This window comes from Schistosoma haematobium, chromosome 3 (genome assembly GCF_000699445.3).
Source record: "Schistosoma haematobium chromosome 3, whole genome shotgun sequence".
Lineage (NCBI taxonomy): Eukaryota > Metazoa > Platyhelminthes > Trematoda > Strigeidida > Schistosomatidae > Schistosoma > Schistosoma haematobium.
The window spans coordinates 7,128,801-7,145,233 of NC_067198.1; the positions used below are offsets into that span (position 1 = coordinate 7,128,801).

Here is a 16,433-nt window from a genome sequence, read left to right on the forward strand (position 1 = left end):
CTCTGAAATATTATTGATGCACTACAACCCATTCATGCTGATCATTGTGGCTGAAGATGCTTCAGCTTTAGGACTCGGTGCTGTCATCTCACACCAGTTTGCGGACGCGACAGCGAAAGCTATTATGCATACATCTCGCACATTAACTCCAACGGAAAGAAAGTACAGTCAAATAGAGTAAGAGGCTCTCGCCCTTGTGTTTACAGTACTCCGTTTCAACAAACTCTAGTGCGGTCAAAGATTAACTCTTCACACAGATCATAAACCTCTTCTCACAATTTCGGTTCAAAACCTGGTGTTCCAGCCCACTCTGCAAACCGTCTTCAGCGATGGGCTTTGATACTTTTGGGTTATGATTTTGACATTCATTACCGGCGCACCCAACAATTTGGTCTGGCTGACGCCTTGTCACAACTTATCAGCGAACACCATACAGCCGACGAGGATGCAGTTATTGCCTCCCTAATGACAGAGGACCACACGCAATGTTATCTGGAAACTGCTGTTCATGCTTTGTCAGTCTCAACAGCTGAAATACAATCTGCCTCCAGGAACGACTCCATCGTAAAGAGAGCGATGAAATACGTCACCAATGGCTGGCCGTCAATTGGACTCGATGGTGACTTGAAGCAGCTTTACCGCCGTCGGGACTCACTATGTGTCGTAAATGAATGTTTGATATTTGGAGATAGAGCAGTGGTACCAGATTCCTTACGATCAAGAGTGCTAAAGCAATTCCACACTGGTCATCCTGGTATGAGACGAATGAAATCCATCGCCAGAAACTGTGTTTATTGGCCCCTCATGGACCAAGATATCGTGGATTTAGTAGGTAAGTGCACAGAATGTCAGCAAGCGGCTAAGTGTAACGCGAAAGTACTGCCAGTCCCATGTCCACAGCCTACTTTTTTAACACTTTTGAATTTGAGTTCCGAAATATATTTCACTTATTTATTTTCTTAATAACAAAACATTTCCTTCCTAACGCACTTGATAACTCAATAAACTAACAACCAATCGAGATTTTCAATTAGCTTTTTGTATAAATTCATTAGAAATGTAAAACATTAGATGCTAAACCACTGTAGTGAAATCTAGGCGCTCTCCATGAGTTTCAATGTGGTGGGTTTAAACCCCTTAAGGATCGTGGGTAGAGACTATTGAGGAGTTTCATACTAGTATGAAATAGCTGTCCAGTGCTTCCCAGTTTTCAGTAGTTATTTAACCAAAGTTAGTCTATAATGTAAATCACGACAACTATGGAGTTAAGTTTCTTATTACAAATCCTATTAATGACTGTGTACGAGGTAATCTTGAGCGCTGGTTAGAGGGGTTAGAGCTGTTATCATTTCCGGCCTCTATATCGTAGTAAGATACGTACCCTTGAAAGAGCTGAAGAGAAGAATGGGCTAGGGGTGGTGTTGAATACCGGGGAGCTTGATTACATAAAACTAGGCACAACTTGAGTTTGATCACATATTGACTTTTCACGAGTAGTTTATAATGTGTAAGTTCTGTACTTTTAAGGCCTTACCGTTGGTGATGGAAATAATTGGGGCAAAATAATTTGTGCTGTTTTTAGGGCCGATATTTTCCAAATCCCTGCTTTCGTTCTATGAAGGCACCATCCTCTCAAGTACCTGCTATCTAAGGGAGACACATTATCGGCATTATACTTATGTACAGTAGACAGTATGACTTGGTCCTTAGGCCACGAATCTGTTGTTTTTAACCTGAACGCTCTCTAAACAACTTTATACTTCAGAACCCGAAAGAGCGAATGGTCCAGACAACAGATCTAAGAAACACACGAGATGTCTATATACATACAGTCAGTCAGTCAAACGCAACGTAGAACTTGGCAGATATATACATTGGTTAAGTTGTTATACCATGTTAGCGCAAAGAGATGAAGTTATAATGACAAATCCCAGGGTATTAAAAATAACAGTACATATATAGCTGTAAATAAATGAAAATGATTCATTGATTGAATCAGTTATATTTGTCATAATAGGAGTATATTCAAATTTATCTGAGTTTTTCTTTAATTTAACTAACAAATTTGTTTTTATTATTATATTGTGTAATAACTAATAACAAATATGAATTAATAATTATAATCAGATCTGTACATCAATTGTAGCATGTTGAGAATCAGTGTTCTATTAATAGTAATAATAAATATTTAATCAGTAATATAGAAAGTTAAATGTGGTAGTGGTTTTAATAGTCATGAAAATAGATAACAGAATTTGCTGGACTTTTGAATATTTATATGTATAAAAATATAATTTATAAATTTATTATATGTATAGTTATGCTCAAATGTAAAATGCTATCTCACAGAAACTTATTCTTTACGAATTTTTCAGTAGTTAGATTGTCAGTTTCTCTGCGTACCATTATGTTTGATATTCCTATAACCGAATATATTCGTCGGTTTTACTTGACAGAAAATGAGCTATATCTTAGATCACATTATTTCATGACTCAGTAGCTAAGTGAATAACGCGATGATGTTTGAAGTGAACGGTATTGGGTTCGAGTCCCAGAGGGAACATCAACTCCCTGAGGTGCAGGTACATCCAGCTGACGAGTGCCAAATAGAACGAAACGCGCGTCCTGGATTCGATAATTGGATGTGTAATACGTGTTAGATTGTAATGTTGAAATTTGTTGAAATATCCTGTTGATAGTTGAGTGGTTTTCCGAAAAGTGAGCAATGTTTAGTGACTTGAAAATTCATTAAAATTTTTATTTTATGTCAAACAAATATCGAAAATTCCACACAATATAGAATTTTTCATAACACAAAGTATATTAGATTAATTTGTTACAATATTTAAATGTAGAAAGATGAATTATTTGAAGTTAGAATTTGAGGAATATGTATGCTCACTAGTGACTTGCTTCAAAAGGTATTTCCTGGAGTTCTAATGATAAGCAGTGACCAGTGGAGTTCAGCTGGGTCTGTTGTGATATAGTTACTCACTTAAGACAACGGCGGGCGGTGGCACAAGTTCGTGGATCGGTTGGAGTTAGACACTAACACCTTTGGATGCCGGTTCGGTGGTCTATAGGTTAGGCGTTCGCGCGCAAGACTGATAGGTCCTGGGTTCGAATCTCGCGGAGCGGGATCATGGGTGTGCACTGCTAAGGAGTCCCATACTAGGATGAAACGTCCGTCCAGTGGGACTTCCAGGTTTTCCACGGTGGTCTAACTTCAATCGACTCATGAACTTAACCACTGAAATTACTATAATATTCACAAAAACTTTTCTGATATTCACTTTTCAGTTAAAAACTGAACAAATATTAATATTTTACAGCCATTTGTCACGAAAAAAGTAGTTTGTACCTTCTTAAAAATTCTGGTTCATGAAAGTTGTTTCTGATGTCTTTGTTTCTGATACAATAGGTAACTGAATAGGTGAAAAAAATGTGGGAGAAGTCATACAGTATATAGATAAGTGAGCAGGAAAAGAATGTAATGTGAATTGCATTTTAAACAAAAATACAGTTAAGAAAGATTTTCACTAAATGAGTTAATTCATTGCATTTTTATGAAGATCGTAGTACAAAACTGCAATTGGTTAGCCAAAGGTGTCTACTGTCAATCATAATTGATAACCTCAATTTGCTGAGTTACATGATCTTTACAACTGAAGAATTATGATGAACCGACGGATTTTAGTTTTATAGGGCTGTCATTCATACTTCTGGGTCATTTTATTGACTATCACTCTAGTTTTGTCAACAAGTCTCAATGTATACATATAATGAATGATGTGGAAGCCTCTGGGTTAACAAACATAAAACATATCCAAGTCACGAAAGTCAGTGTTTCAAGATGATTGAATTATCGTCACTGCACCCGTATATACATCGTCAAACCGTAGCATCACTAAAACGGTAATGCTACTGGATGTGAGTTTTTCAGAAATCCCGATGATCAAAAACAAACAGACGTTAAGCATCCTCAACTTGAAGTCGTATGGTTTCACATATACAGGAGTTCTGTCACTGACGTATTGTAAACCTGACCTTTTAAAGTAACAGTAACATCACGAGCGCGTCAAAGACTAGTAAGATTGTCATGAACTATTCTGGTTTTGACTATAAGTGGACTGATTTCATCTGCCATTCTATCACCATCTTCAATTCCCTTCGGAAGCACCAAACACCTCCGAATCAGTGAGTTGTTATTCGATAGTCTACCTTTTATAAACTTCATCGAATTTGCACAATTGTGAGACAGTTACTTAATCATCTTGACTTATAGGTTATGCTTAGTTTATATTTGAATGAGAAACATGACATCTGTCATAAATCATATTCATGAATCGCCTATTTAAGTCTTCCGTAATTCAAATCATGGCGAGGTTAAAAGGTATTTTCAGTAACTGGATAATTGAATGTCGTTTTAGATAGCATTTTGAATCCTTGATACATAGTTGATGACGATGGTTGAGTTTGATTTTAGAAGACCTATATTATTGCAGAATTTATTTAGATCGACAGCTAACTAACTAGCTAGCAGTTAGATCTGAATGAACACTTCGAACACCCAACATTATTTGTATTCTATTCGTTATAGACTTCGCGACCTGAATAAATTTGCATGTGAAATATTTACCTTCAGTATTAAGATTTCAACTAAAAGACGGAAACCTAAAATCATTGTGGTGTACATCGATGAGTGAAATGAATCTTGTTTTTAATAGGCTAGTTCAAAGCTTTGTGCGCAGTTATACTCATCTCTATTTGGATATTAACACCGTTGGATGCCGGCCCAGCGACCCAGAGATTAAGCGTATGCACACAAAATCTAGAGTCATGGGTTGGAGTTCCACATACGGGACCTTGGATGCTCACTTCTGAGGAGTCCCGTACTAATACAAAACGGTTTTCCAATGCTTCTAAGTTTTCAATGGTGGTCTAACTTATATCGGTTCACGATTTCAATGGAGTTCTTTTATTCCCGCCTATGACTTGTACTGAGCTCAGTTGTACTCATCTTCGATAAAAGGGGTCTGTTAATCTTAATTTCCTAAGTGAATATTAGTTTCATTCATAAGTGAAATATACTAATACCTTGATTAGAAATATTTCGATATTTTTTTACGTATAATTCTCCCTACGTCGTATCTAAGCCCTTTTAATACAAACTATTGTATACATATATCTTAGCTAAATCTTCTAAATGAATTGAAAATAAACATTTTGGACCGAAAATAATACTAGCCGATGCATTGCAACTAATAAGTGTAAAGATGTTGTGATATTTGGCAAACCAGAAGGTCTTGATTTTCCATGCTGCATGTAAGATCGTAGATACACACTAAAGCAGAAGAACTACTCGTTCTTCAAAAGTTTACACCATCGACTGGCCTTCGACAATTAACGAAACAATGCCAGGATGTTTGGGATGCGTTTCTCCCCCTCTAAATGCAAGTTGTTGCTTCAAGACTGGTATGCGTCAACACCTGAACTAAGGATAGGTAGTGAAGTAGTCGAATGCGTTGACAACACTTATCTCGGAGGTCTGGTCAGTCATAATTGGTTGGTGTCTGACGAAATCCCAGTACGGATTCGAAAAGCTCGTTTGGCTTTTACCAACATACGTCACCTATGGCAAAGGCGAGATATTCATCTATCAATTAAGGGACGAGTATACTGCGCGGTAGTTCGTTCTGTTCTACTTTACGGCTGCAAAACGTGGCCATTAAGAGTAGAAGATACTCGTAAATTACTAGTATTTGACCACAGATGCCTTAGAGATATTGCTGGTATCTGCTGGGACCATTGGGCAAGTAATAGTGAGGTTAGACGCAGTGTATTAGGGAATGATGGTAAATTAGTTGATGAGGTTGTGAATCTTCATCGACTGAGATGGTTGGGCCACATGTTACGTATGCCTGAACACCGATTACCACGACATGCAATGCTAACCGGTGTTGGGGATGGTTGGAAGAAAGTTAGGGGCGACCAAACCAAAACGTGGCATCAGTGCTTGAAGTCACTAACTTCTAGTCTGAGCCATGTTGGTAGATGCAGACTACTTGGTTGGGGTTCGCGCGACTGTCGTAACCAATTGTTGGATACTCTGGATGACATGGCTCAGAACCGATCACAATCGCGTAAGTGTATACACTCTTTGTCTTCCCTTAAACCATAAGACTAAAGTTATTTCATATCTTTCTTTCTACGAACTTTCTTCCTAATGAGGTGTGGCAACTTGAACCGATGCACATATGTGCCTGGTCCTACGTTGTAGCTGACTGACTGACGACTGACTGAGACAATTAACGAAAACTAGATAACAATTATCGGGTGTTCCTAATAAGAAACCCCTTAGCAGTTTACAGTCACGATTCTATCAGGAGTCTAACCTAGGAACTTTGGCTTCCACGGCGATTACCCAAACTTCATAGCACCAAGTCAACTTCCTATTCGTGCTTCATCTGATATACGTCTGTGGGGAAATTTATTGCCGAACTAAAGCTAATCTATACAACTTTCGAATAATTTACTTCCTATTTCCTTAACATCATTTGATCATAGTATATGATCAATTCAAAACAAAAATGGTACAATTTATTCATTTTTTTAATCGTCCGCTGTCAATGTGTCAAACTAAATCTGATATCATCTGAATATCAATACATTAATTAAGACGGATTATTCATAACAACAAATAGAATTATACAAAGAAAACGACATTTACAATGTACTAATCTTAAAACTGATTTTAATTAATTAATTATTTGATTCATTTAAGCTTTCTGTGATTGCAATATCACGATTTATGTACTTTAACAGTGATACATCACGATGACCTTGAGGAACAAAACATACAGATTCACGTGGCCGAAATTTTGTTCTACTCCCTTTTTGAACCTTTCATATGATTCCCAAAGAGTATTCGAATAATAAGTGAATGATTCTTAATACGGTAGAACATGATATCAAAATATAAGTTGGCATATACATTGGTTTCATTCTTAAAACTTCATCTATTGACGTCTTTCAAAATAAACAGTAATTTGATCCGTGATTTACTTACTAAAGTGTATTGGTCTATTCTGTATGTAACTAGCAGTGAAATCTAGGACATCCATTTCATACTATTTTAAGACTTAATAAGAGTGTTGATATTCATATTGAGATTCAATTTTAGTATCTTTCGCTTCAAGTACCCATCGTGTTAACCTCTGTCCTGTTAAGTCCAGAAATCCACTGACGGGTACGATGTTCCTACCATTGATAGTAAGGTCATACCGGACTCAGTAGCCCAGTGAATAACGTATTGAGTGCTTGAAGCGAAAGCTACTGATTCTGAGTAAACATCGACACTAATATGAATGGAGGTGGTTCTAGCTGTGGTAAGTTCTGAACAGTACGAAGAGTATTATAATAATTATATTCTATAAAATGTCTGAAAAGATGGCTACGTTGATGAAACCCTCGAAGGATGGAATTATGACAACATTGGCGGATTGAAATTCAGTCACGACAGTCACTATTCAAACTATATATATATATATATATATATATATATATATATATATATATATATATATATATATATATATATATATATATATATATGTATATACGGATTTTGGTATTTGTCATTTAGTACAGTCTTTTATTCCATTTACTTTTTTTAATTGCATTCTTCAAACTAATAATAAATATACATTAACTATGTGATTAATACTGCACAAAGATCAAGTTTATTGATGTATAAACACCTACAACTTCTGTTGTGTGTAAAAGACAATGTTTAGAGATGTAGTACAAGTTCAATGGAATTCTATAAATAACTTTGAAAGTTAAGTTTATATAGATATGGTGACCGATATCTACTAAATGTGCAGAAAGAAAGCTTCTTGTTGTTCTCTTTTGTCCTTTGATCAAGCAAGAGGAGTGATGTTTAGAAATACGACTATGTGTTCGGCCGATTGTACGCTCAGAGTTATTTGCAGAATTCCACTGAACCTGTCCCATATCTCCAAACTTCATCTAATACATACAATGCTATTCAATTTTAATGGATATCTTCATCTTATATAATCTACACATTTATCTTAATAATCTGATTGTCCAATTTTCTTTGGATCCATTTTGTTAATTATACAATACGTATTTTATAAACTAAATATTTACATTCAGAAACTTGATCTCGAACATACTTAATTCTTATCCTTAAGTAATGAGCCTTTGGGATTAATAGACTACATAATATTATCTTTAAATCTGATTTTACATTTGTGAATCTTCTAACTGATTGCTGTTTTAGTGAAGACAGTGGGGTATGTTGTTAAATTGATCAGCCACTATCTATATTTTGTAGTGATTTCATTCTTAGCTGTGAAACTTATACATATTATTGTAGAGCCTTGGTGAGGAACTAACTGAAAAGAAATATCTCTTTAGTCAACTTGCGTTTATTCAATATAAATCAACTTTGTCATAGATGAGAGATGTTTCTTTGTTTAATAAAAAGTAATTATTCTGTAAGGTAGTCTATGACATTTTGCTTTATAACTATGAAACACGAATATTATTCAGGGAAAAAGATAGATTTCCGGTATTTGGTTATTGGTACCTTCAAAACATTGCTCTTATTTAACCAAACGATTCGTAGGGCTAGGTTTAAAGAGTGATAGGTGTTACTAAACTAAAAAGTGACATCAGTTCATAAAACAATTGACTGCTGAACTAAGCCAATGTTAGTAGGAGTAAATTAAAAGGTTAGACTCTTCGATTTTATGTAACCTGTGATTGGTCAAAATCGTACAAGTGCACTTAATATTTGTTTCATCTTAGATCTTCATATTTAAAATAATTTTATACTGCTTTATTTCACGAATCCATTCTTACTTCTCAAATGATCAAATTGCTTATGCTTAATGTTCACTATTCCTATTGATACTTTCATGAACTACTATTTTGGCAGTTTCTTAATAATTTCATCTCATTGTGTTTACGTAGTGTAGCGTACAGCTTGGACCGATGTAAACGCTTACCATGTTCCACGTTTCATCTAACTACCTGGTTGATCATAATTTAATGAGGAAGTTTCATAAAGCTACAAACTCTCCATCTGGCATTAGAGAGCTATTTTAGGTGACAATTAGAACATGGCTACAGGTTACTGACTAATGTATACATAATCTGTGAGTCAACTGGTACAGCTTATGTAGTACATATAAAAATGTCTCAGATAATATCATGGCCTATAATATAGTGTTTTTGTATCCCAACAATGACTGAATGTTAGTCTGAACGTTTGTTTGATACACATTTCATTGTCAACCTAAAATAATAGTGGTCTGTGAACGTCATGATAGAGTATATTTCCATAACAAAAACATTTCAAATAAACTAAATGTCTGTAGTAATACCTCATAACACCCACCATGAATGTTTTATTGACTTCTTTAGTTTTATTAAGTCAGGCTCATTCGACGAGTATAGGTTTATGTGTTCAACACTGAACAACAATATTTATCAGAGAACTAGTGATACTACCTGTCAAGAATGGGTATGAATACAACACAGTAATTTACTAAATTGTTAGTTAATGCAGTTAAATCCATTGGTATTTTAAATTTCACACGTGTATTTTGTTGTCTTATGTCCCTGTTAAATATCGTGTGACAAGACTCTCAATCAGAAGATCGATTTCTATGACTTTACCCAATGACATGTCAACCAGCACTAGAAGCCTTGATTCAACTGTGAATCCCTATTGATCCTCAATATAGTAGTTTCTCTCTTCGCCCTGCTCGCTGAGTTCAAAAAACAATATCCGCCTCCACTGCGCGAATAACATATTTCGGACATACGTAGTTTATATTCAAGCAGATCATACCACATCACATAATAAAATGAAAAATAATAATTATGTAAGATCAAACTAAAAGTGTCTGTGGCGTATGGGAGACTGTAACTAATAAATTGGGAATAGATTAGGAATAGTAATTTGTATAATAGTAGTTAATTGGTCAAATGAAAGTTTATGATATAAGGAATATATATAATCTATCAATATATAATCAATTAATGTACCTGTAATCTCTGTTGTATGAAATAGTCACAAAAACAAAAAGGAATCCAAAAGATATGAAGTGTATCTACTTTATTGACGATTAATTAAAAAAAAATTATAAGCAAACTTTTCAATTATACCTGTTCAACATGTTGAAGAAACTTTCTTCTGTAGACTTCAAAAACATGTATTTCACTGATTGACATTAAAAAAAAGTATCTTTATGAATTCAATCCATTTTGTCTGACAGTCTAACCTCGGAACTGATGATGAAAATGCACACATGTCATTTATCATGACCAGTTTACATCTTCAAGTTTTGAAAGTAATTAAAATTAATAGCCATCATTATTAAACTAATTCTTTAATAAATTGGAATGATTTCTCTTGTATTTGTTATGTCATGGTATACCATGCTTTAATGAACAAGTTTAATACAATTGAAATAATTGTACACATTTGAGTGGTTCCTACACATTTTATTTGCACTTAAAACTATTGATTAGTTTAAAACGTGCCAGTAGCGTAGAATTTCGTTGGCATATTGTGTTAAATAAATCAAATAACTTATATCAATTTTTCTTGTTATTAATTATGATGACTTGAAATAAGATTGATTTGTCAGTGTTGTGACTTGAACTAAATGTCAACGACTGCTACTGACTGGTACGATTGTTTACTATGACTATGGAATAATTACTACCTGCTACTTTTTACCTATTGTAACCGGAAGAGATTGAGTTATGGAAACATGAAAGAAAACAAGGCTGGAGGAGGAGATTGATTTATTCGCCAATCACTAAATGATAAGACATTTACAATAATATAACAATAATAATTTACGTATCATTTTAAATATTCGGTCAATAAGTAAATTTGAATGAACTGAATTACCCTGTTGATCAATAATCTATATGGGTATATAATTGACAAAATCAATAAATCAAATGACTTGACTAAGAAATGTAATTTGTTACTGAATTATATTACTTTATTGATTTCTAACACTAATAAACAGCAACTATTATTATCATGACAACTATTGATAATAATGAATGCGCACTGCTGAGTCCTACACTAGGACGGGACAGCTGTCCAGTTTTCCGGGTTTTCAGTGGTCGTCTGACTTAGATCGATTCATGGTTTTAGTGAAATTCAACGATCTTCGCAATCCTGTACTGATGATAATTGAAGTATTGTCGTTACCATCTGTAAATATGTAAGTAACTTCATTTGAGGATGAGAATATTTATTCACAAATTAAGAACTCATGTATCCTAGGTAGAATTATCAAATTTTTAATAGGAAACTATAGTTTCTGAAGTTTAGCATTCCATCAAAAAACCAGGCCTCTAATCAATAACATTATTGTAAATCATCTAAACAATCAATTGAATGGAATTCATCACTCTACATCAACTTCATTGACTACGAAAAGGCATTTGATAGCGTGGACAGAACAACACTATGGGAACTTCTTCGACACTACGGCGTGCCTCAGAAGATAGTCAATATCACACGGAATTCCTATGATGGATTAAACTGCAAAATTATGCATGGAGGACAATTGACAGACTCATTCGAGGTAAAGACCGGTGTTAGGCAAGGTTGCTTACTCTCACCCTTTCTCTTTCTCCTGGTGATCGACTGGATCATGGAGACGTCAACATCTGAAGGGAAACGCGGGGTACAGTGGACATCTAGGATGCAGTTGGACGATCTAGACTTTGCAGATGATCTGGCCCTTCTATCCCAAACGCAACAACAGATGCAGGAGAAGACGAACAGTGTAGCAGCAGCCTCAGCAGCAGTAGGTCTCAATATACACAAATGGAAAAGCAGGATTCTCCAATACAACACACAATGCACCAATCCAATCACAATTGACGGAGAAGATTTGGAAGATGTAAAAACCTTTACATATCTGGGCAGCATCATTGATGAACAAGGTGGATCTGATGCAAATGTGAAGGCGCGGATCGGCAAAGCAAGAGCAGCATATTTACAACTGAAGAACATTTGGAACTCAAAGCAACTGTCAACTAACACCAAGGTCAGGATTTTCAATACAAATGTCAAGACAGTTCTACTGTATGGGGCAGAAACCTGGAGAACTACGAAAGCCATCATCCAGAAAATACAGGTGTTTATTAACAGTTGTCTACTTAAAATACATCATATCCGTTGGCCGGACACTATTAGCAACAACGTACTGTGGGAGAGAACAAACCAGATCCCAGCGGAGGAAGAAATCAGGAAGAAGCGCTGGAAGTGGATAGGACGCACATTGAGGAAGGCACCGAACTGCGTCACAAGATAAGCCCTCACATGGAATCCTCTAGGCCAATGGAAAAGAGAAAGACCAAGGAACACATTACGCCGGGAAACGGAAATAGACATGAGAAAAATGAGCAAGAATTGGATGGAACTAGAAAAGAAGGCCCAGGACAGAGTGGGTTGGAGAATGCTGGTCGGCGGCCTATGCTCCATTAGGAGTAACAGGTGAAAGTAAGCAAGTAAATCATCTAAATTTGAAAGTATAGATTAATGGATGTCAATCAAGTGATAGAATGGTATTATATTCAATGTGAGAATCAATGTGAAGTTTAACCACTATATTATGGTGATGAACCTTAAAGTGAGATTAGAGAATTATTTGACATCAAGTGTACAATACCGGAGTTAGGTAAAGGATAATAGGTGAAGATAACAAATCACTTGACGCTATTGTGAATCTTGATTAAATGAGGTGGCCATGGCACATGATATATATTCACAACCACAGCCTGTGTCGCTATGTAATATTCGTTGGAGTAGAAGCAGTCTGAAAAGGTATAAGTGGTCAAAAAAAGACTTAGCATCAATCCATAAAGTTCATGACTATTAATCTGAGTCATATAATGTTCTTTGTTGCTTATTGATCGTTGACTGACTGATACAGAGTAAATGTTCCTTTAATTAATGTCAAACAATAAATGGAAATTTATTCGTATGATTATTATTTTTGATAAACAGTTATTATGTTATTTTTATAAACTAAATCAACTTTGTATTAATGTTAAGTGACATTTTTTCCTGAACTATTTTTTCTGTAATTTGTTTTGACTACAAAATAGAACAAATAGAAATTGAACATTGACTTATATATTCGTTGAATTTCGCGATAATTTATATTATCAGAAAGAGGGTTTGTGAAGACTGTAGTAATTTAATGGTTGACTTCATGATTCGATTTAAGCTAAAACCACCACGGAAAACCTGGAAGCACTGGACGGCCGTTTCATCCTAGCCTGGGATTCATCAACGGTCCGAATTCACGGACCCAGGACATTCAGCACCGCGTGTCTGTTTTGAAGCAGTTATTCACTGAAGACAATGGTGGGCGGTAGAGTAATATCATAGATTGGTTGAAGTTGAACATTAACACTGTTGAATGCAGACTGAGTGGTCTCGAGGCTAAGAGTTCGCGTGCGAGACCGAGGGTTCTGGGTTCGAGTCCTGCATGTGGGATCGTGGATGCGCGCTGCTGAGGAGTCCCATACTAGGACTGAGTGGTCGTACAGTGCTTCCAGGTTTTCCATGGTGGTCTAGATTAAATCAACTCATGAATTTAAGCACCAGACAATTTATATTTTAAACTATAAGTTACAGTTTCTCAGGTGTTCATCTATTATTAACTATGATTGTCAAATAATTATTTAATCTATATATATTTTTTCTATTATTTAGGAGATAATACTTATTCATGACTTCTTCAGTAAATTAACTAATTTGTAAACAATTCTGTATTCACAATAATATAGACATTGAGGTCTGATATGGAAGACTGATTTCATTTTGTTAATTCTACCTTATACTATTTGTGGTCATAAAAAATAGCAATTTTTCTTCCTACTTTTTTCTTCTGTGTAGTTTACAAGCATCCTTGCATTCAATACCATAAGTGACCTTGACAATCATTTGTAAATAAGAATAAAGCGATGACAAATAACATCACGTTCGTGTTTGACGTATTTTTCTCAGTTCTATTAACTCAATCCCATGGACTGAAACAGTAATAACATTTTATACGTGTTCGTTGTAGTTGATGACGTCAACAATTTATTTTTCTATTTTCGTGTTTTTATTCATTTCCTATCTATGTATAGAATGAATATGAAGTTGATTTGTGTGATTTCGGAAAGTAATTAAATACAATTTTGCATTAATATTACATTTGTAAAGCTACCTTTAATTTATTTCAGTTAAAATGTCAAGTTTTAAAAAGTACACGAAATAAAATGAATTCACTGCAACTTGCCACTGATCTATCCAACCAATATGTTGATTATTCACTTGGTTTATAACAACAATGACATGGTAGGGAAGATTTATGACTGAAAAGGCTAATTTTGATGGAATCGTATTCTCCAAACCTAATACTCTAATTATGAAGTGTTTTATTGTTTTCCTAAGCAATAAACTTCAGAGAAAGCAACTCCACTAACTTATTGATAAAAGTAATAATAATCAGTATAGGTTTATCATTTAAGCAATTTCAACTTATACTTTTCAACAAAACTTACCGTCAAATTTAATTTAGATATCAGTGTTCAGTTTCAAATGATTTGTATTTCATTTCTTTGGATCAGAGTAATAGAATATCATGTAAAGCGTCAGTTCAGACTAACTTAACGTTGATTAAGTGTGAAAATCTAATGTAAAAACCAATATTAGTGATAATAGCAACAGTAATCATAATAATCATATTAATAAATTATGTGTGAAAATCATATTTGGAACAAATACCACCCATTGAAACGTAATCAATTTCACAATTATAAACCCAAATTAATGGTTCATAAAATTGGTCACGTTTAAAGCAGAGTACATCATTTAAAACTGTAACATGTGAATCAAGGATTGTTTGTCATATAAAATTAAATCAAATCAAACTGTTGATTTCGATAGTGTAATAAGAAGACGAATATTATCAGAACTATGTTAGGATATATTAGAGCAATACATTTCGAACAATCTGATCACATACAATATGCTTGTTAAGAACATTTATATATAAAAATAAAAAGATAAGTTTAGGATACCATACCATTGTTATTATTATTATTATTATTATTATTACTAGACTTGCTAGCCGTTTTGAGAAATTTAGTAAGCATCCACCCCTATCTACTAATCCTTGCCTAATTCGCATTATTCTACATATTATGTATATTGTGTGCGATCATATTGTTCGATATGTATTGCTCTAATATATCATAACATAGTTCTGATAATTTTTGTCTTCTTATTACACTATCGTAATTAACGTTTTGATTTGATTTAATTTTATATGACAAACAATCCTTGATTCATATGTTACAAATGCTCTGGTACGGCCAAGAGTGGGGAGAGTCAGCCCTCCCTCACCAAATGCTCTCATATGGTCACGTGCATACAATCGCTGACAGGGAAGTCCTACTCCCTGCCCTCTTAAGGTAGAGGTGTTTTTTACAAGAATGAGAGGACAAAAAGCGAATGCCCACTGCTTTAACTGGGTCGGTGGACACGGAGGGTCCACCTAGGGGGGTTGGAAGACCCTGATTCAAAACCGACGTTACACATGGGCTCCAGGATCGTGGGGGGAAAATGGCGTATGAACCTATGGTTAGTGACCGGCCACCATGTGACTGCATCTCCTGACGTTGCTCCACTGTCTTGTGGATCAGACCTCTATGTCAAAGACTCTGGGTGTGGACTCCTAAAAAAATCACCAGCTTTGGTCTGGGCACCTGGGTAGTATCACAGCCTATACACAAATCAAGTGACTTATGCGGCACATATGTATTCAGTGTCCCTTATTTATGTGTTTAAATAAAAATAATTAAATGATGTACTCTGCCTTAAACCTGGCCAATTTTATGGATCATTAATTTGGATTTATAATTGTAGAACCTGATGAGAAATTATTGAAAAGAATGTTCTTCGTTTATATAATTGTGTTTTAATATAATGGGGATTTCTCAGCGATTGTAATCCATTCCAACGTTTCAAACGACAAATCAATCTAAGCTTCTTCAGAGAAGTAATCTCAATTAAAAAGTATATTCGATAATTCTAAGCATGTAATTTATGCATATGATGTCTTTAATGTACTTGACATTAAATTTCTATCAAACCGTTCTCTCAAATGTTCATATAGGTGCTAAGAACGTTTAACTCATAAACTGATATCATATGGAGAGAACTTTTACCGACTTTGGGATACTAAAGCAACACAAATAGATCTAGTTTTAACTTTGCCACAACATAAACGATCAAATCAGAAACATTTATGTTTCATGATAGTATCAGTTACACACATTTTATTAGGAGATAATATTTGTACATT

At 34.8% G+C, this 16,433-nt stretch overlaps 1 protein-coding gene across 3 annotated transcripts in view; it reads left to right on the forward strand.

Annotated features, from left to right (window-relative positions):
• Positions 1–16,433, forward strand: part of MS3_00004909 (uncharacterized protein) — a gene marked incomplete at its 5' end in the record, with an annotated part of 59,064 nt that overhangs the window by 7,312 nt on the left and 35,319 nt on the right. Inside the window, one exon of one of the 3 annotated variants that reach the window (XM_051212885.1) lies at positions 13,793–14,888. The exons of the other annotated variants lie outside the window; for them this stretch is intronic. Coding sequence (XP_051068811.1) covers positions 13,793–13,812 — 20 coding nt within the window. The 3' untranslated portion in view covers positions 13,813–14,888. Of the gene's footprint in view, positions 1–13,792; positions 14,889–16,433 lie in introns of those variants that run through there. 3 annotated transcript variants of the gene reach the window in all.